This window comes from Pagrus pagrus (assembly GCF_965226575.1).
Source record: "Pagrus pagrus genome assembly, chromosome: 4".
NCBI classification, from domain to species: Eukaryota; Metazoa; Chordata; class Actinopteri; order Spariformes; family Sparidae; genus Pagrus; species Pagrus pagrus.
In genome coordinates, this window is record NC_140188.1 from 7,730,067 (window position 1) to 7,752,677 (window position 22,611).

The window sequence follows — 22,611 nt, forward strand, 5'->3', positions numbered from 1 at the left end:
AGTAGATGTGTTTTCAGATGCCAGACTGCATCACTGTGTCAAGAAATCAATTTAAATTCAACCCTTTAATGACTCATGACTATTTTTGGCATGTTAAGGAAAAGCCTGACAGATTTTTTTTTTCAGTTATAGTTGGAGACATAAAATTTACTGCAGAGACTGACAAGACGAGTTTTGATTTCACATATTTATCATGTTATAACTGGTAGATAAAGTTGACTCAAATGCAAAAAATCACTAAAATAAGTTTCACATTTATTTGACATGTTAAATATAAGATTTACATGAGAACAAAGCATGCATTAGTTCAATTAGACTTGCTCCGGATCCAGTGCTACCAAGAATTTGATATAATTCCTTGTAGTTTTTGAGATGCAGCCAAATACAGGTTTCTATGACTGTGGGGAAATATGTTCAGAAAAATGATCAGCGTTTCCCAGAAGCCCAAGCCGACATCCTCAAATGTCTTGTTTTGTCCACAAATATTTAGTTTACTGTCATAGAGCAGCAAAGAAACCAGAAAATATTCACATTTAACAAGCTGGATTTAGAGAATTTTGTCACTTATCTTAAAAATTTTAATCGATTATGCAAAATAGTTGGCGACTAATTTAATAGTTGACACCTAATCAATCAAGCGTTGCAGCTCTAGTTTTAATAGCTGCTTGCTAACCAGAATGTTTTGTTTACAGGCAGCCATCGATGAAAACTTCAACCATGTGCATATGAGAGCCATAAAAAGACACTGCACATTTATAGCGCAGAATACCAAGCGTTTTCTCACTGCTGCTCAGCTATTTTGGATCTGGACCCAGAGAATGTGCTTTCCTCTCCTGGACAATGTCATTTTAATGAGGTGGACAGTGTTGTTATGGTCGATACCGGGAACCATCTGGCCACCTCGTATCCGAGTCTCCTCAGCCCAGCTGTAAAATACAAACAGGGAATATCACACCTAATGTGTCTGACTCTCTGCCAGCTTTGACCCTTTTTACAACATTATCATTTTACAAGGTATTTTATCATTAGATTTCAATTGAAAGCATGTTGATTTCATCTACTTGATGACATAATCAAGCTGACAGTGACACTGTTTCTGGGAAGGTTTATAGCACCTAAAAGAGAAATCATGCTGCTGAATACACAGCTTGCGATGGTGGAAAAAAATTTCATGATAAATGTATTAGAGGAGAGCCTCAGAGAGCCGTGTTGACAAACTTGTTGATGTTATTCACGGTGGTCTCACACTCAGGTTTCCAAGAGTTACAGTTAGGAGTGACCAGCGATCGGTCACAGGGCATATCTCATGCACGCCCGCAGACCACACATTAGTTAACTGCTGCATAAAAGTGACATGGAATTTTTTCCAGACCATAATGTCCACTTGTGCGGTACCATCATGCACAACTGAGGTCATGTGAGAGTGCAACCTGAGCCTAAAATGGCATCTACCCAAATCCCGCAGCTGCCCCCCGAGGGCCACATCACACCAGGCCAAATATTTCCCCTCAGCAAAACAGAAACAATGATCTGGCACGCTGCCTAATTTTAACTGCATCCCGCCAAGTGACCAATATATAGAAGGCTTTAAAGTAAGAGACAAAGCGCTTGGACATTCTCGAGACACCGGCTGGGAGGGAGCAAGCACACACCTGTGGCTGTCAGTCTTATTAGCAGTGTCTGAGTCCTGAGCGAAGCCAGGACACAGTGCAGGATCAACTTGCAGGGAGATTTTCCTGATGTGCCAGACAGCAGCGCAGCACTGTTTCAATTATAGTAGACGGAGACTGAACAGATTCTTTAATAGATCCAACAGAAACCTCTGGAAAAAAACCTAAATTCTATATTTCAGTAAAAAAGTTTCTTATCTTGCTACATTTTTAAATGAATTGTGAACAACAATGATGTGATATACGGGGACATCTAACTCTCCTCCAGCTGAATATCTGTTTAGTGTCTTGGTTGAAATGAACTAAAATGGGAAATCATTGCACAGGCTGCTACACTGATTGGACTTCCTGCACAGTTCAAGTAAATGGCAGAATGATGTAATTCAGTATGAATATGCAGGAAAAGTGTGCTGAGGTCTAAAAGTCATTTCGGCCATTCAAATGAGTATCTATTGTGCTTTCTAAGTCATTAAATGTACAAAGAGAAACTTTTACCTGGTTATAATCAAGACCATCAGCTAGAAGATTAGCAGTTTCTATAAAGGTATTAAAGTTATTAAATTCTCACAGCCTGAGGAAAGAAGCTGCTCTGTAGTCTGGTGGTTCGGCAGTGCGTACTTACAACATCTGGCTTATAACGTATCATTTTAGGTTGGCCTTGCCCCCGAGCAGTATCTTGCTATTTGCTTATCACGAAGATAGAACATAACAGGGGAATGTTGATGACTTTAGCTTTAGCTCAACAAAACTGTTGTTACAGAGCAACTGAATATGTAAGCTGCAGAATGACATGTAACCGAGGTCTATGAACAGCACGTAGAGCAAACAGCTGTGTTTAAAAAAGAAAAATTCAAAAGCAAGTGCTCTAGCCATATCGAGGTCTTTCTGACAGGAGGCAGCGGTGCTCATACCAGTTTTGTCCACAGGGGTCGCCCAGATCAACAAAATGAAAGTTCCCTGTAGCTGCTTTAAGCCACTACTGTTACCACATTTAACCTTTTTTTTTTCACAGGTCACTGGGTGCTACCCAGCATGCACTGAGCAGAGAGGAAGACAAACACCGTGGACATGTTGTCAGTCCATCATAGGACAGAAACACACACACACATTTTACCTGAAATACATGTTTGTGGAAGGTGAAATTGCCACGAAGGTAAAGGATAAGTGGTAACAAATGATGTCTTACCTGCCCCTGCTGCATTGGTCATCTTATTGAACATCTACAAGACAAAAGAAACAACAAAAGTTCAGTGACTACAGAACACTATGTTCTGAACTCATCAGCGCTGGATGGTGGATACCTATATAACCATGGAAGGTAGATGTGAGCTAAAAATCAGGATATAATCTTTTCCCGAATGGAGCTACACTCTGAAAACAAGCATTTCACATTATTAGGCTGTGAAAACCATTAGAGACACACGCCCAGTTCCTTGAATTCAGGGATAGAGGATGTCTCTCTGCATTCTTCTGTAGTGCAGACTACTGCTGTAAAGCCAATAAAGGGCATCCACAGGAGAAATGGTGGCATGATTTAGCACTTGTTAACTGGGAGGCTGCTGTCCTGCTCACCAGCCTGCTATCCCCAGTCATGTGTTGTCAGTGAAGTGGTGATAAGTCAGGAAATAAAAAAAACCCAAAGGAAATAGCAGGAGCTTAAAAACATTCAGCTGAAGATTATAACATATTTTATTGAGCTGTTTTTATTGAATTTTATTGAGCTGAACTGTTTCCCAGGAATAGAGTGTTTGTACTGGAGGTGTTGCAAGGAAGTGGAAAGAGGAGATGATACATGTTACCTTGGAAAGGATTCTCACTTAAAAACATTGGGTGATGCAGATTTACCTATTATACCTTCAAATAACAGCTTACAAATCATTTTGATGGCACACTGATTTATAATCTGCACTCCAAACACCTGTTCTTGCACTCTATAACCTAAAGAGTCGCTTTACAGCACTACGTTACACAACTGGATCATATTTTATGACGAAAATGTTTTTTTCTGACTGTTCTTCTTCAGCTGTTTGTGATTTACAGCGATAGCTTTACTTGTTGCTAAAGTTACCGCTAACTGCTGCTAACTGTGACTGCTGTTAGCCAGTTAGCTCAGTTAGCTGTACAGCTAGTCGACTCTGCCCCTACCAGAAGCTCGGAGGACTGCAAGGGGAGTGTTGGTGTTTACACTGCAAGCACAGGAGCTTTTGAGGAGGTTTTCAGGCTCGGAGTGGGAGAATGCCGGCGAGGAGCAGCGCTGGCATAAGAGCCAAAACTGAAGCCAAGTGAGCAGGCAACGCAACAGGGCTCAGCAGCCTCTATGGACATTATGACAGAGGCAGGGAGACCGATGAGGATGTTGACAGAAGACTGTTGACTGTTTTTCACTGGAGGTTGGATCATCTCCATCCATGATCGCGGCGACCAAAACAGGTATTTTAGGCCAAAGCATAAGCACAGCGTTGAAACAAGAAAGAAATTCAACCTAAAGAAACATTCAGTTTGAACTTCTCTGTAGTTTCGCAGGAAAGATACTGAGCTAACATTTATTCTGGCGATTGGGTTGTCAGTTGAGCAGGTGATAAAATGACTGAAAGAGGACTCAAAGTATCTTCCTGATCTGGACCAGTCAGGATTGCTCCCCTTCTCTCGCCAAACTCTCTCTTCCATTTCCCCTCTGTGCCCCACCGGTCTGATTTACGCTCTTGTTTGCTTGCCCCGTTTCCACATTTCTGCGCTGGCAGAGACAAAACGTTGCAAAAAACTCCCAGCCTGCCTTTTTGCAATACTGTTGATTCTCCATCCTGACAGTCAGTTGGCAATCAGCCCACGTGGTGCCGATTCAAACTTCTATCAACATATCTGCAAAGGTTTTCTTGTGAAGTTGGACTCGACACAATAAGTCAGTCGTGTACTGCATGTTTCATGAGGGCCACGGCCCCCCGGTGTTGTCATGGCACCACAAACGCTCGCAGTGTAAAGAAGAACTTGGCTGGACGAGCGACCTATATGGTGGCCACTTTTGCTGTGACAACAAAAAAGACCCAACTGGCTGGATTAAACAGGACAGGTGGTTTTGTTTGTGCCCTATCTGTCTTCGTTACGCGCTCTGTGACACTTTTAGGCCAAACGGCAAATGAGGTCAGAGGACAGCGGGCATCTGGCAGTCCGTTTTTGATTTATTCAGGTGAAGAAGAAGATTTAAAAGGAAAGAGAGCGTCGCGGCCAAGAAATTCCTGGCAGGTTTCTGTCTTGAACCGCCAGGGGTGTTCATGTGGCTGCAGGGTTATCAGGCTCCAACTCTCTCACTCTGACTCAACAGAAGAAACAAGAAAATAAGAAAACAGGTCATAAAAGTATGACTCATATGCTTATGTATGCATTTTTTACCTCTGTTTACACATAAAGAGGGGAGCGGGGCCTCTGAAAGGTGCAGCCACTTATGTATCCCTCATTATTGACTGTGAGATTTGCCACAGTCTGGCAGAATTCCATCACACAACCAAACACTTCTGTAACAGACTTCAAAGCCTGAGTTTTATGTACAGGAACAGGGAGGATCATTATCTCCGTGCCTTCAAAATCTTATACTACATGTGTCTTTGAGGAGAGAGAGACAGGACTGTCTTGTGTAAATGCGATGGACCTGATAAGTTAGTCTCCAAGGAGCAGCTTTAGACCCAGTTTCAGAAATAAACTCATGAAAATTAGCACTCCAAAAAACCAGATGCTGGGCCCCGGCGGAGATGTGCCGATTTGACAAGGCTTCAAAGACTCGAACGCATCACTCTCTCTCTTTTTCAACAGCCAAGAGAAAGTATTTCATCCTGGCATATCTCGAGCGCTGACCCACTTTAAACACACGACGCCCTAGTTCGGTGCAGTCGCACTCACATGGCGGACACATGTCAAAGGTTGCAGGTCAGGAAAAGTGACAACCTCCTCCACGCAGGAGCGGCGCTGAGTCCCTTTCAGGGCTGTTGTCAGAGGAGAAACTTCCCTTTGCTTACACCAACAAGGATGTTTATATGGAGTGACAGGTCTGTGTGGGTGAATGATAGCTGCTGTCCCAGCACAAATGACACCCTGCCCGAGAGTCAACAGAGCAGTTACAGGACCGGTCAGTCCGAATGACAGAGCGGCGCGTCCTCTGTTCTGCCCGTCTCTGTCAACACCAATTAAAACTAGGAATCCTCAACCCAAATACGTCTCTACGCACCAATAACAGAACACAGTGTACAGCTGGGCTCAACCAGGCTTTGTGCTGAGCAGCAAGGTCAAGACAACTTCAAACATACAATCGGAGCAGAAACTATTTCATCATCAAGGAATCGCTTAGTTACTTTTTAGAATTAATGGACTCATTGTTCAGTCTATAACATGTTAGAAAATTATTTACAATGATAGAAAGGAAACCAAGAGGAAAAAACATGAATAACTGTTATCAGATCAAATGAATAAAAAATAAAATCTATCATCTGTTTTTGAAAAATCTATTTTTTTTTAAATGAACTTAACTTATTAACTAGATTTACTGGGTACAAGGGTATGACAGTGGGCCTTCTTGACAGATAAATCAAATGTTTTACTGCATTTAATAGCTGCAACTGTATTTTAGTTGTAAATGCTGTGGTTTATGCTCTCCTCCTTTATGCTCTCCTTTATGAGTCTCCTCTATCATGTAATAACTCAAATGTTGGAATGATTCATACACATAAACTGCTCCTTCCAGTTACAGAATGAATATCATATTCAAGCTCTTTGAATGTGAAATACACATTTATGGGATCAGAATTTTCCCAGTTTCTTTGTTGCTTTTGCTCCTCTTCAGCTAAAAGTCGTCTTCACCTGAACACCTCACCGTCGCTGCACAGCCTCAAAGGCCATCACTCAGAGATCAGCCTTCTCTGTGTTACTAACAGCCTAATTTGTCTCTTCGTACAAAACTGGCATATCTGTTAGCCAAGCGTCATGAATTCCTAATTGGTATAAACAAACAAACAATTAAAAATCGCAGTGTGAATCTGCTCAGCTTATTTTTAATTAGTAAATGTTCTGTTGGCCTCCCGGCACCCTGCTGCGAGCCAGACTTGACCCATTGGCCAAATAAGCAGAGTAACACGGCTGTAAGCTGTGAATGTCAGATACATTTCCTACCAGTTGACAATTTGATTAATCAGCAAGTCATTTCTGCTCCATAGTCAGTGCATAAAAAGATCTTTTAAGACTGGTTTTGAACATATACACTTGATGAAAGAGACAGAAAGGCATCTTTGTAACAACTTTAAATGGATGATACAGTCACTTCTTCTCCTGCGTGGCTTTGAATAACTTGTTTACAGAGGATTACAACACAAGTTAGAAAAAAGAAAACATAAATTGCATCATAAACCTCGGCTTGTTTATAGCTGCTGAGTGTATAGAGTGATATCTGGCACTGAGGAGTCAGAAAAATAACTTTTATTTGATACGACATGGAGCAGCTCTGGTAGATGAATAGTTAAAAACTTGGAAATTCCTTATTTTGCTTGATGCTATTGGAAGTGATTTTAGGACAATGGCTGATATGAAGTCTGTCCACAAAAGGTGCATACCATCTTCTTACAGTCATCGTGTAACTAACGATATGAAGCATAAACATGAACATATGAACTTATAACTCTCCCTCGAACAAAACAACATCCAAATCAACGCCCAACACATTCCAGCTCAGATTAGCTCAGCCTGCGTGATGTGCAGCAGATTGACAGAGATATGAGGTGCATTCCACTTTATAGAGATCATACAGAGGCAGCGGGGAGTCAAAGGTTGTCGGACAGGTGCCAAAAACTTTTACCAGATACTTCCATAAAACATCTTGCAGTAAAGCCGTAACTGCCTGTTCGAGCAGGGCGTACTGGCTCACACGTTCGCCTGTTTATTCTTAGACTCAAGGCTGTGATTCAGTCTGTATCGCATTCTCGCTCCCTGCTGTCAGAAGTTTCGTCCTGACTCCAGAGCTTCTTATGTAAGACTCAGAGGGGATCTCTCTGCATGTAAAGTGCTGCTGGGACGTCGTCCTAACTGTTATCGGAAACTTTGCAAGGTCACACTTAACCCAGTGGACAAACTGAAAGGAATAATTTGACTTTTTCGGGAATGCGTGCTCACTGAAAATCCCCCGACATTGCTGGTCGGGGAATTTTGTTGCTTTCGGTTAGGGCCAGGTTAGCTGTTTTCCCTTGTTTCCATTCTTTTTTGCTAAGATAAACTAACGGACTGCTGGCTGAAGCCTTATACAGTAGCTGTCTGCCAGAAAGCACATAAGCTTATACTACTGTCTGGGTGAATACTCCATTTTGGCTGCATGATGACCATTGAGTAAGGGATAATGATGGATGGTGTGGAGGCCTGACTCGAATACATGACGTCAAATTATATTTATTAGGGTTTGTCAATCATACGCAGAGTTGGTTATATTTGTTCCAGGTATTAGTCAAATCATCAGGTGTTGCCAGGGAAAGTGAGTTATGGCTTATATGTGAGTGACTAAGGTAGTAATGGGATCATGCCCTTTGAGATGTCCAATATCAGAATTTCATGGACTCAGCTTCTTGTCACTCATTGTGCATTATCCCTTTTGTACTTCCCAAAATGTCGAACTATTCCTTTAAACTTAAGCTTTTCCTTAACCAGTAAGATCCTATTTTTCCGATCCTAATTTTCAGCCTTCACCCGGTTTTCCATGCAGAAAACGATCAGTTCTTAGACATCAGTCTGCTCTCCTTATCTCTGAATCTTACAGTGACACGTACAAGGATATCAATAACAGCAGTGCATATGTGACATTTATCATTTTATAATTGGAAAGATTGTCAAGAAAAAAATCATATAATCATCATACACCCCAAAACATGTCGCCGCTGATCATGCGATCTCGTTATGCTCAAGGTCACACTGCAGCCAAAATACTCTTGTCTTTAACACATGTGAACATTCCCAGCTGTCCTCATGCCAAGTTTTCACCCATGCTGCCGTCATTTTCAAGAGGTACTTATAAAAAAAACAGGTGGCAACACCTTAGAGCTGAACTTCATTTCATTTGAAGTGCCCGCAGACAAAATAATCTTTCTTTACACTGCAGTCTGTCTCAGCCCTCTCTTTACGTCCAGTCTATAAAATATACTGATAAACCTGACACACAAGGAAACATGGTGCCAAATTATATCTGATATCAGTGAATGAGATTAGAAAGTGTCGGAGAGTCTGAGCGGACGGCCACAGTTTGCTCTTATAAGCAGGTTGTTTGCCATCACGTTGCAGCGGAGCCATCAGGAAAGCACAAAGCACGAGCTGAAAGGCTTTAATTTAAACCCGCCCCGCATTCTGCAAATCTCTCAGTTGTCTGTTTCCTTTAGGGCGGCTGAATAGTGACATTTATATACTTTGTCCGGCAGAAGTGAGTCCTGCTTGTTTGAGAATGCCTAAGCTGACCTTATTCCCAACGCAAACCTCAAATATTTACCGATGTAGAGGAAAGAGCAGCTGCACAGAAGGGAATGTCAGAATTTTGTCCAACTGGTGATGGATTTATCTTAACAAAAAAAATTCACTTCTGCAACTTTTTGTGTCTTCTGTCAGCACAGACATCACGGCATAAGGGTCAAATATGTGATTGTGAAATGTAGGTTTCACAGAGTGTGGTTTTATTCACGAAGGACTCTGATAAGAAAGTTTAGGGAAATTTTTTCATAAGAGGATAAATTGTTCTTCTTTCCACGCAGTCATCACGTATTTGTACCCTCATTTTCTTATAAAAGTAACTTTAAAACAACATAAACCCGTAAGGCTAAAAGTCCAATTTAGTTCCACTGAATTTGTCACAAATTATTTGAGTAAACTAGGTTGTGCAGTGCAGGAAGGAACAGGTCATGGCAGTCACCCAAAAAGGCTAAAGCCAGATTTTAGCTGAAAAAACAAAAAAAACATGTGCAACCAGTTGTGGAGACGCAAAGGAATTTAGTATCTCACAGCCTTAAAGAGGAGAACTGGACAACAGTACTGAATGTAGCAAGTTGCATGCACAGCACTACACACAACCTGTTTGATTTTCAGAGAGACTGTGACGCCTGCAGGAAGTGTTCAGAGAAACTCACCGTCTTTTTGGCCGTCGCTCTCGTTCCCATTGAGGCACTGCGAGGAGCAGAGGACCTCTCCTGGCTCGGGCATCCCCTCCTGTCTGGTCTTTGGAGATCGTTCTGGGCTTGGTTCAACTTTGAAACAGCACCCCACTGCAACAACATCACAACAACAATCAAGACTGTGGGTCCGGCTCTGGGTGGCCGAACAGGCGAGGACAGGACGGTCTCAACGGTGGCCAGGGGGAAAGAAAACAAGAGGCTGAGGTCAACTGCTGGGGAAGTGAAATCTCCAGCTTGACAGAGGTACACAAAGGAGCCTGTATGTGTGGATCTCCTTTTGAGAGGACGGAGATTATGACCTCGTCAAATATCCCAGTAAAGATGTCTTGTCTTGCCCAGTCGCCTGTCATTAGTTAAAGCAAGTAATGGTGAATGCCTGGGATGGTTATGCAGATGCCTGGGAGGCATGTGAGCCTCTCTCAACCATTCCTAATGGACCAAATCATACAAACTCCCTCCAGTACAATAGCTCCTCTGTGCGGTACATACATATGGACCCCGAAAGAGCACTTTTGTTCCTGAATGCTAACTCTAGTGGGATATTTCATGAAACATGCCACCATGAGACGAGCCCTTTTCAGGAACAGAGTTGCATGGTCCCAGTCGCAACCTCAAAAGCACAATGGTGCTGTCTGTTCCTGCCACAACATTCTGACCCGGCTGAAGCACTGTACACTGCAGTATCACATCTAAGGGCTGCAGACCTACATCATAAAACAAGTCAGAGGACACTATTAGATGGCCTGACAAAGCCCACAGTGTGGCAGACAGGCTATATCCCCATATCTCACAAGTCACAGACACAGCTACAACTCAACGTGCTGGATCTGCCCTCACAGACTGGCTTTATGTGTTACCGCTGCTTGACCCGAGAGAGCTTGTTTGAATCTAAACCTAATGTGGAACAAAACTGACCACGATAAAATTCTGTTCTGCAACACCTGTTGCTCACAGGTCCGAATAATCCGCTGGGATTTTCTCTCCACAGAGCAAAGTAAATTGATTCAGGGGAAGTTTACAAGCATGACCAAGTATGCAGCATACGCTTCACAGGAATGTGTACAGTACCAACCGTGACAGTGCCCATACCATTAGTACTGAAGGCTGGAGTGCTGCAGTCCATATGCTGCTTTATAATGCAGAGTACGCACTGTGTTTGTATCTAAGTACGTGGGACAAAACTGCTGTCAAGCACGCTCACCTGTTTCTTGCGGGTGGTGCAGGGTGTGTTGGAGGGGGAGGAGCTTGCGCTCAGAGCCTCCTCGATGTCGAGATTGAGCTGGTCGAGTTTCCTCATCAGCTGGTTCATCGACTCCGACCAAGGAGACTTGACCTGCGGAGATACCTGCGGGTGATCAGGAAAGCACTGATTTAAGTAAAGACAAGACACTCCTGCAACCAAAGATTGAGCCAGTATCAGCATGTTGATACACTTTGTTTTATGACACATTTCAGGGTTTCCTGTGCCAGATTTGTATGTTTAAGCACAGATATTGTGTCTTGTTTAATCAGATGTCTTTATGATGGATTAAACCATTTTAAAGCAAGTATTTGTATTTTATTTAAATCAGATTTTCAGATATTCTTCCTCCAAATTTGGTATGTTGACAAAGGAGGATATGTTTTCACCCGTATCCATTTATTGGTTGGTTGGTTTGTCAGCAGGATTACACAAAAACTACTGAACAGATTTCCACGAAACTCAGATTTGGTGCAGATCTGGATAAAGGGATGGATCCAGGTTTTTTTTTCACTTCCTTTAACATTGTGCTTTTTTACATTTTCTCAAGAAATGATGCATGGATGGATCAACAGGCATGTTTCGGTAGCTGGTATCTATGATGGCGTACAAAACGGGACTGTTAGGCCTTGGCGGAGGTATGCGCTCTACCCTTAGTTGCCATTCTAGCTTTATCTGGATTTCCAGATTTCTTGTGAAATGTTGGTATTTTAGCACCTTGCTCTTCTATTCACATTTTTGATGTCTTTTAACATGATGTGAGCATTGTTGCATCACAGAAATATGGATTTTAAGATAAAATAAGATTTTTGGGCTATATCACAATAAACAGTACGTATATTGGTATTTTGAAATCTCCTTTGAAGCACTTAATAAATGTTAGGACTGCGCGACAAAATCAAAAAGCATATATCAATATCTGCACATATTCACAGTGTTACTCACAGGGGTTTCAGACATTCATTTGAGGTTAATGTCAAGTTGAGCTGCTGACACTTCATCAAAATTGCTTAATTATACGCTCCAGCTAATTTTCATCTAACTCTGCAATGATCTAACTTTCAAACCCGCAGTTAAAGTAATTGAAATCAGTAAAAATCATTAGTTCATCTAGTAATTGCCTTTCGTCCGTGCCAGACTTATTTAACACATGAGAGCCTTGTCTGGGAAGGTGAGAGCATCTGTCAGTTTACCACACTGTCCTAAACTTAAAAAGAGTTACAAGCGAACCCAGAAAAGTCTCTTGTAAATTGCAGACGCTACATCAGTGCTGCCACACATGGAAATGTGATCTCCTCGGCCGTGTCTCGGGGTGAAAGAGCAAAGGAGGAGGGCTCCAGACATGTGTGCCATACAGAGCCTGATGGAATTCCCTGCACCGGCTTTCACTGCTCCCCAGACACACCGTGTATATAAATAGACCATCCTCACACAACCAGGACCTGTGTCTGAGGATCTGGAGGTCCCGCCCCATAAATCAGCAGGATACACCTCAGTCACCAGAGCATAAATTAACATCGCTGTTCTGCAATCTGAGCAGAATGTCGGTGAGATATCAGTTTCCTGCCCGGTCCTGGAGAGGGTCACACATGCTACATACTCTTTGAAAGCATCATGCTGGACCCTTTTCAGGAATCCCAGAACCACAGAGGAGCGGGCTCTCTGAGGGATTTCTTTTCAAAAGTTTGTGACACAGTTGTTTCATCATGTATTTCTTACGAAGCTCCTCCTGCAATATGAGTTTCGTAATGAGGGCCGACAGAGAAGTTTGGTCAAAGGGAGTCTGACTTTTTGGATCCAGAAATATTCAACCTCAGTTCACCCAACAAGTCACTTTGAGCGTTCCCATGAAGCATTCAGTTATAAACATTTAATCGATTGGGAAAGAGGATGACGTTGATATTAGTGAAGACGTTCTGCATGTGTTTATCAATCAATAATCAATGCCTGTCTCTAGCTGAATTTTAAGGTGAAGATCACCAAACACCATCAAAATAACCCCTGAAACAACAAACACATTACTTTCCTTTCCTGGAATACAAAATAAAAAAATGTAAATGAGTCATGATTACTGCCAGTTCCTTCTAAATTAAGCCATGTTTCCATTTAGACATTAAGCCTCTCAATGAACAAACATTTCATTGAAGGGACTCATCAATGAATGTCCTGATGGGAAACCCCTGCAGCCCTGTCAGAAGTAATAAACTCTTAAATTCTGGAAACAAGCTTGACATTGTTTTGGTATTTTCACTGATTCACTGTGTTCTGACTAAAAATACACTGAGAGAGATAAAAGAAAAGCAGGATTCTTGTGTTGTGTTTGTAATCACTGTCCAATCCATAAACTGTTTACGTTCAGTAACTGAAATCACAAACAGACTGTATTGAGTCACAATTTCGGTCAGGTTTCTACATTTTCCCACGGACTCCATGAAGCACTACATCTGAAGTATATTACGAATTAAGGCACTGATAAACATAAATTAAGTTGCATTCCCCCTAAATTGTGAGGACTGAAGGGACCAGACACCAGACGGCCCACTCACCCCGCTGACCACCCAGTGTCAGCTGACTGACTGGGAGAAAGTGCCTTTTCCCTCCCAATCCCTGAGGAATGACCTAAATCTGACCAATCCCCTGCTGACCTCTGAGGCCTGAGAGGTCACCTGGGGTCACCGAGAGGAAAAAATAAAGCTTCTGACCAGGGAATATAAAAAGTTTGACATTGGGATCATTATGTTTAGACAGCTCAATCCTCTGTGTCTGCTAACAAATAAAAGGCACTCACATACTCTCAGACATTGCTGATGTAAAGACAGATCAGCGGCAGATCGTGAACATCCACTCCAGAGAACAGGATCCAGACATCACAAACTCAAACACAAAAGCTCACACTAAAGCTACCTCTGTATTCAGTGAGACAAGAATAATGCAGAGGAACCTTTCCTCACACTTTCTTCTCTGTGTCGGCTTTATAACAAGATACGAGTTCAAAGAAATGAGCCCTGATTCCAGGAAAACCCTCCTACATACTTTTACAGTTTCTGTTCCCCGCTTTCCTAGATATCATCAGAAGGAGCATCAGAGTGTTATCGCAGATTAAAGACAAGATGCTCTCCTGTTCCTCTTTATAGAGTCAGACACATAAAGATGTATGGGATGAGGTGGAGAATGAAAGGCATTTTATATTCTAGTCTCCAGTCCTTTGAGTTAACAGAGTTCCCCCACCTTCCGAAATCAAATGGAAGGACATTTTAAGGACTTTCAAGGTAAAAATGACAACGAGCAGGCTCCACAGATGCTCACAGACAAAAACTAAAAAGAGACGTGCTTGAATTGAATGTGTGAACACTTTTGCTGTGTCATAGTGAGTGCAGAAAACTAGAGACACGCACACAGCCAAACATAGCCTTTTTATTTAATGTTAAGATAAATATTTATATCAGAAGGACTTCAATAACTATTCTTCTGCTAAACGTAAAAGTGTTAGCACTTTAATGGCCCGTGTCTATTTTCCATGACCTTCAAGGTCTTGATATTTTCCCTTGAAATTTACAAACTTTTGAAAGATTCATGGAGTTGAGCTTCTCCTGAATATGTGCAGGACATTCCAGTGTGTTTGACCTGACAGATGAATTTATATTAAAGGACATGGTGTTTGATTTAGCTCAGTGACTTTTTCATTTTCCAACTTTTTCCCTTGGAGGTGCCAAAACTGAAACATAATGGTGGGTGACGGGCGAAAAACGAATGACTATTTCTAAAGTCAAGATGCAAAATGACACGATCTGAAGTCCCTTAACTGACTGATTTCCTGCGCAAATTGTCAGCCTTGTCGCCTTTTTACTTCACAGAAACTAAACCTGCTGGACAGAGATTCATATTATCATTTTCTCTTTGAATAATTTTCTAATTCAAAACATCTGGCAGGCCAGCTTTGGGCGGCCCTGTGTTTACGGCTTGTCTATAATATATGAGAGCACTGTGTGTTTAATTAGTTAAGTTTCTGCCTTGGGTACTTTGCTTTGACACATAAGATAAAGTTATAACTGTTTGCATGCTTTCCCTTTCTGTTTTCTGGCCTCTGTAGGAATATAATGTGTGTTTGGTGTATAATACTTCAATATTCTGCTATTTCAAATTGTATTTAAGAGGAATACCTGTTTACATTATCTCGACAAGATTGAAAGTTCAGCTTCACTCACAATAAATGAGGGAACTAAGAAGACTTCTGTCTTGATTGTAATTAGAAACATTTCTGTGGATCACAACAATACTTAGCATGATGCTATGTGATGAATAAATTGTTACAGTATTTATAAAAATGTATCTGGACAGGACATGGCTGTCGTTCTTCTTCATCATCCTGCAGCCAGAACATTTGGTAAAATTGGGTCAGCACCAAATTAAAAGGAACAACAATTGTGTGCAAATTAAACTGTTTTCGCATGTGAGCTCTGAACAAATCCTCATGTCTGCACCTCAGTGGGTGTACATTCCTCCGGCTAAAGATAAGACAGCGACCGACCAAACTGTTCTAAAATAAGGCGATGGATTTAGCTGTTATGATCCTGCTGACATGTTCATAAGCAAGAAATTTACTTCAGCTGTTCTTGCTGGGCAATTTTACCTCTTTAGATCAAGAGCAAAAAGCTGAACTTCAGTCGTCCTTAAAGATTTTTGTTGGCAGAAAACATCATATTCTGAGCCAAATGATGAAAAATGTCCTTTGTACGACAAAAGGAAATAAAAGAAGCTGAAGATCTTGTGAGCTGCACTCCTAATTAACCCCCGGAGTCAGACAAACACAAATGCAAGAAGCAGATGCCCCATTCTGGCACATGCGTGAGCCAAATCTGGAACACATTCACACTGTCTCTTTTCAGCGACATCCCCACAAGGTGCTGCTCAGGAATGTGGGCACTTTTACTTAGAATGAGACAAATTCCAGAGAGGGCCTGACGCTCAAGTGAGACACTACCCTTGATTCATCTCTTCGTGCCTTTCCCCTCGATCCGGCCCCGGCGATTGTGTGAAGTCCTCACACCATGGCAACTGAGCTGGTATGAGTCAATCCTTGAGATAAATGCATTAATGTTATCTTCTGGGGACAACAAAATGTGAGCTGACTATAACTTTATCAGCGCAAATTGGCCACATTGTGAACCCAAACACAGCGTCTTTGACATGGAAATGAGGAGTTAAGTGTGTGAGCTCTGGGCTTGGTGCCTAGTCTGCGCCACCCACAGAGAGTGCCAGAGATCACCATGGAGGTGTCCAAATGCAGCAGCCGGTCATGCGAAAGGGCAACGGCTACCTGGCTACTCGGACGAATAAATTACATTCTTAATATCCTGCCATGCAAAGCACCAACTGAACACAGCAGCAGACATGTCTGCAGCGGAGGAAGGAGCGAAGAAATGTGTATTTTTAGAGGTTTTTAGTCACAGCTGAACTAAATGATGAAAGCAGCAAGGAGTTGTGAGATGAGACCGAGTGGAAACACTGTGCATACAGTGCCCTCATATGGTTCATGTTAACAACTGCATCCATAGGTTTCTTCAGTGACTTTCACTAAATTTTAACGCAAGCATGAATGTGTACAACACCTTTACTAAAACATCTTGTTTAAGCTTTCTGCATTCACGTGTTTTATTATCAGAATTGCAGACTTTTGTAGGTGACATGCCTTTTTACTCCCTCATTTGGACAGTTTGTGGTTGTTTCACTGACAATGAAAACATACACATGCATTAAAAATTTTAATATTGGTCTTAATCCTGTCATTATTTGGTCTTTTTTTTTTATAGATTTTAGACTTTTTGATCCGTTGGGTTGTTTTTTGGATGCATTTCAAGTGTTATTTTAATGCAAATAAGAATCCCGTTCACGATATTGATGATGTTCTTTTGCTCTGATTTATCTTTTGGTTTTTTATAACAAAGATGTGGACATCAGTGTTTTGATGACTTGAAAATAAATGACTTGGGACTCAATTTGGAAGTTTAAGACTTGTGACTTGACTTGACTAGAGTCTTGAGACATGATGATTTTATGTTTTTTTTTTTGTTTTTAGTCTGGCTGTCAGTATTTCACTGTTTAAAAGTGGAGAAAATAGGGAAAGGGCATATTATTTTAATTGAGAAGAAATTTGAAAAAAAAACACAACGGCACTCAATAAAGCGTATACTTCCACCAAGGCCCAACAGTCGCCTTTGATTCATTCAAACTTCATCCAGTATCATATTCAACTTTTTTATTTGGATCAGCATCAAATTGTGCTCACTCTTAGATACCAGCCACTTGAATACATCTGATTTTTTTCATAAAGATCCATGCATTATTTCCAGAGAAATTAACACTGCTGTAAGCTCTGTTGTCAATTTAGCTAACTTCATGTCTGTTTTGCAGTTACTGATCCCCTCCTCTCTATGTCACCATGTGAACAGGCAGCGATTGCAGTTCTCTATCATGATTGGATTTGGGACTTGACTTTCCTTAAGGATGCAATATGTAAGAACCATAGTTGAACATTATCAACAGAATGGGAGGAAATAAATGTGTTGACATTATGTCAGAGACAAAAAGGTATTGTTTTGCTGAGATATCTTCTGAAGTTAGCGTGATAAGCCGCTATTCGAGGAAGGAAGCTGTCTTTTCTCATAAAACCACTCAGAGCTCCCAGTCCAAACCACTTACTGCACGGCTAACTTAGCTAACGAGCTGACAGCAGCTGCAGTTAGCAGCAGCTAACGGTAACTCTCAATTTCAAGATAATTTTATGAAAAGACTTCCCTTTTTAAAACACAAAGCATCTATACATGTGTGCATATATACATAAGTTAATGCAGTGTATATACAGTACATGGTCAAAACAGCTTGTTTTGGCTTCTATTTTCCTGTGAAATAAATACCAGGAGACTTTTTCATCCCTGCCTGCTGCATGAAATTGAAGACTTTCCTCTCTGGATGCTCACATCTTATGAGAACTGAGCTTGTGGTGTGACAGCATGAGAAGCATGACCTGCTGTCCTTCCACTTTACTGTGAGTGTGATTCTGCACATAAAGCTGGTGTGACCTCAACATCCAACCCGAGCAACACACAGAGAAGCTGACATGGTCTCTGTCGTGATTACATGATCTGCAGACTTTTAAGGAAGAGGAGGCAGTTATGACATATATTTGTAAATGTCCATATGTTACATTTGTAAAGGGCAATAAGAAGCAGGGATGAGGGGTTACAGGATGGTTACAACCAAGGTCAGGGTAGGGGTTGTGTGAAAAAGAGACTCCAATGTGCCTCGACTTGTTAGAGATGAAGGGAGCTGTTCAGTAATGGAAGGCTAAGCTCAGTACTAATACGGCCTGCTGTCAAAAGCCACTGCCTGCTGAGGGAGTGGAGGGAAAGCAGAAGCTGTTTGCATTCCTTCTGAGTCTGTGTTTCACCGGTTTAAACGTTAAGTCAGTGTACTCCTACACACTCATACCAACTATGCATTATCTCAGAGTGTAATGATGTCAGCTGCTGAGAAATGGCAAATGTGACATATGACAAAATAATGCTGCCACAAGTCCATTTCCTTTTAGATATACAAAATTACAGTTTTAAGTGCCTTTGTAATAATATTATAATACTAACAGCCCACTGAATAGTAGCTGCATTAGATATCTGACATATTACTTGTCTCCCTTCAAAATCTTACATAGTGATTTATTACATTGTGGAACGTAACATATTCAGCCCATGTCAAACACTATCTGTGTGATTAATTCACACACAGTTTAATGACTTTTTTCATGGTTTTGAGATATTTCACAAGTGAAACTGAAGGCATCACAAGTGAAGATATATTATAAGCTGCCGTGCTCTTTGTAGGAGACAATAATTTATTCCAGCCCAGGTGCCAGGATAAAATGTTGGCTGTTCTTGTTTCTGCAAACCGCTGATACATTAACATTTGTAGGTGTCATTGGCAATGCACTGTACCATACTGACATGTGTACAAAACCTCTCTATATATCCATATAATAACCTCTACAATATCCAGCCTTGTTTGTCGCGACAAGACCTCACAATGTCTCCAGTCATAGTTTCTGCAACCAAAATAGGCATTTTAAGCCAAAACATGATGTTTTTCCCTTATGAAGTGGTTTTTCTGCCAGAACCTAACCAGAGTATACTGTCATCACTGCAGCGACACTGCCCTTGTCAAATAAACATATAAAATAAATAAATGTAAACAAATTCTAGTCCCTGGTGCCAAATATTTCCTCTAATGATTTGTTGTTAGTTAATATGTGATTATTACTACAATGCAAGGGCAACACTGACTATCTGTGGATGATTTTAAAATCAATAGCAGCATACCTCCTTACTGCTGCCTTCTCCTTCTGCTTCATAACCACACTTTCTGGCCGTGCGCTCGATTTCTGCCCGGGCACTCACAGCTCCTCTCCTCTTCTGTTTGTCTTTGCTCCTTTGTCTGTGATTGACCAGACGTTCTCTACTCTGAGGTAGCTCTAGGAAGACATCGTCATCGTCGTCGTCATCATCATCCCCATCATCGTGATCGTCATCGCCATCGTCCTTCTCTTCACCAGGTGACCACTCTCCATCGTCAGAGCTCTCATTGAGGAAACAATGGCCGTCAGCTCCGGAGGTACAGGTGTAGTTTGAAAAGGTGATGGAGCTCGGTTTGTGCTTCACGATGCGTGGGAGATCCAGGACTCTCTGGCCTGGATCAGGAGCAGCTTGAGTGACAGTGAGGGTAGGACTGGAGTCCAGATTGAAGACATGGCCATTTGTGAGTGGTTCTAACCTCTCGAGGTCTGTTTTTACACATCCAGAATTCAAATCTACTGTCTGACCAACATGATTATGAAGCACCTGGTGTGACTGGCCCTCAGGAAGTGTAAAGTTATCTGATGTAGGTAATGTGGACTCATGAAGCTGAGCTGTGACCAGTGGATTCACGACCCGATGTGCTTCACCAGTGACTCGGTCAGGCTCCTGTAGGCCCACAGTTTCCGAAAATTCATTGTTGTTTTGACTGACAAGAACATAACTCTCCTTCAGCTTGTGTATGTCCTCATCTGGCTCCAACAGCGAGCTTCGGGCTTCAGGTAGACAATCATCCCCTCTGTGGTCTGCTGAACCGTTAGCTGAGAGAGCAGAGCTTTGTGTAGTCTGTTTGGAGAAGGTCAATGTTTGTAATCCTGAAGCTGTCCAAGACTGATGTCCCTCTAAACTCACCGCAGGTGGAATCTCCATTATTCTTTAATTCTACAGTTTCTCATAATTCAGAACATAAATCCACAGGTACTTGTGCTTGATGTATCGGATGGCCATTTTTTTTTACCCAATATGCTCAGTCAAGCCACGCAGCAGATAACCTGAAAAACAGAAATAAACACACATGAATGGCAAACAAGCACAGAGGGATCATTCCAAAGAAAATGTGATGGACTATACATACTTCTCAGGCTGTTACCACATGTCTCTGTATCCTGTGATGATCAAAGTCTCAGTACACAACCAGAATTGAATGTGAAGCTCCTAAATCCAGCTCTGAACAGCGCTGACTACGTGCCATACCACAAGAAGCTTGCTCTGAAATTCAACATCTGGCTCAGCCTGCGCCGTTCAAGTCTGGATCTGTTTCACACACGATCGCAGTGACATCACTGCACTGAGGAATCCGACTGCTCTTCCCCGGTCGGTGATTTACTACGCGCTACACCATTCATCAGGGCAGAAGGTGTCCCCGGTCAACCGTGGTTAACATCCCACTCACCCCTTCATTAAGGCCTTCTTGAGAACACACCTTGGACAGGTCAGAGACATCCGATAGAGACGAGGAAAAACAAACAATGGTGTGGTTGTGCTGCTGCAGGTGATTATCACCTTTTCTCAGAGGACATTTTTTGTAGATGGGATAACCAGGAAGCTTCCATAGAAGACCAGCTGAGCCCAGTCGACATGTTTTACCTCTCATGGTTTAACAGCAATTCTCTTGATTGTACAAAATGGAAAACCAGAGATCTTTTTTTTTTAAATAATCAGTTATATTTCAGTGCATTTTTAAAGAAATGCACACGCAGCTGCACAAAGTTAATTTAAGTCATTTTTGCACACACGGGTCTCTGCTGTTTCTGTGAGAAAGCTGCAGCTGCCAGCGCCTTTACCATGGCCTTGAGACATTTGACAAACACACACATACACACACACACACACAAATAAGCATACACTGTCTTTTGCTTTTAGGACACAGATACAACAACTTCATGCCAAAACATTATCTAACTCGGACGATGCTTTTCATGAATCTTGCATGTTGATGGACAACTGGAGGATCCTGCACTCTGTTTGTATGTACTCCCAGTTCTACACAGCATAATTACATTCTCAGTAATGCCTCCTGTACAACCTGTTCCTACATGGTGAAAGTAAAGCGAGCCTATAGGAGATTAGGGTTCCTTCCAAGAAACCCCTCTTTTAAAAAACACTCTGCAAAGAGGGTCTCATTATTCCCAAATGAATGCAGAGCACATTTAAATAGAGGGAAGAAGTCACAGACTGAAAATGAACTGGGAGTGTTGACTGGCAAGGCGAGACCACAACTTATTTAGAGTGAAAAAAAAAAAGAAGAATTTTCAACGGAGAGGTCGAACAAGTCCTCTCACGTACAAACAACCTATAGTATAACTTTCTCAGCTCAGTCAAGGAGGGTTAGTGAGGAGAGGAGTCGATTTATCAAGTGTTTCTCCATCATGCCGTCACTGAGTAAGATTCAGAGGAAAACAGAAAAAGGAGACTCACCTGCTGAGTGGAAGAAAAAAAGCTGTCTGTGTTGCCCAAACAGTGTCACTGAGATCATGGCAAAACAGTGACAGTGAGACTTGTTCCTGTAGGAGCAGAGAGGGTTGGACGGCCCCTCGCAGAGCCACACTTATGTCCCCATAGGCCTATTCTGCTAAAAGGCAAGCTTATCATCACAACTATCACCCCCTCCTCTTGTGTTTCCCCCCGGGGGGCTGCAGGAGTGCTCAGTTAGCAGCGACTCAACCATTCAGAATATGCGTAAGAGCAGGGAGAATGTGTTCTTGTTGGGAGATGGAAAGAGGAGGAGAAAGGGAGACAGGGAGGAGGGGGGGGTCAAAGAGGGAGGGAGAGGGTGGGTGGGTGGGTGGGAGTTGGAGGGAGCAGCGGCAGCAGTGGTTGGCACTGTGAAAGAACTAGGTGAACCGCAGCCCTCACAAACAGGCCGTGAGGAACGGCCAACTTCACCGTGGCCGAGCTGCGAGGGAGCAAGATGAACCGCTGCAGTGACCTGTGGCTTCAAAACACCCGTCTGAGGAATGCTTTCAAGTCAAAGGGGGAAGCTGTGAAGCAGCATGATTTACTGGAGCATATTCTACTTTAGATCAAGATGATATCTTCATGAGGGGATCTGATGCTGAACTGAAACCAAATGCATGTTTCCTCAGGTTTTGAGTTGACACGAAATGAAGAAAAACTGCCAG

The 22,611-nt window shown here is 42.1% G+C and overlaps 1 protein-coding gene across 1 annotated transcript; it reads right to left on the reverse strand.

Moving 5' to 3' along the window:
- Window positions 1-843: 843 nt before the first annotated feature.
- Window positions 844-22,130, reverse strand: LOC311255732 (uncharacterized protein; the record flags this gene model as incomplete). Its single annotated transcript, XM_084350380.1, has 6 exons — window positions 21,908-22,130; window positions 19,457-20,481; window positions 11,049-11,192; window positions 9,803-9,937; window positions 2,857-2,890; window positions 844-926 (listed from the first exon to the last, which is right to left on the reverse strand). Exons 2-6 carry the CDS (start codon window positions 20,357-20,359, stop codon window positions 844-846), a joined length of 1,299 nt encoding a protein of 432 aa, XP_084206506.1. The 5' UTR covers window positions 20,360-20,481; window positions 21,908-22,130.
- Between the last annotated feature and the right edge of the window lie 481 nt (window positions 22,131-22,611).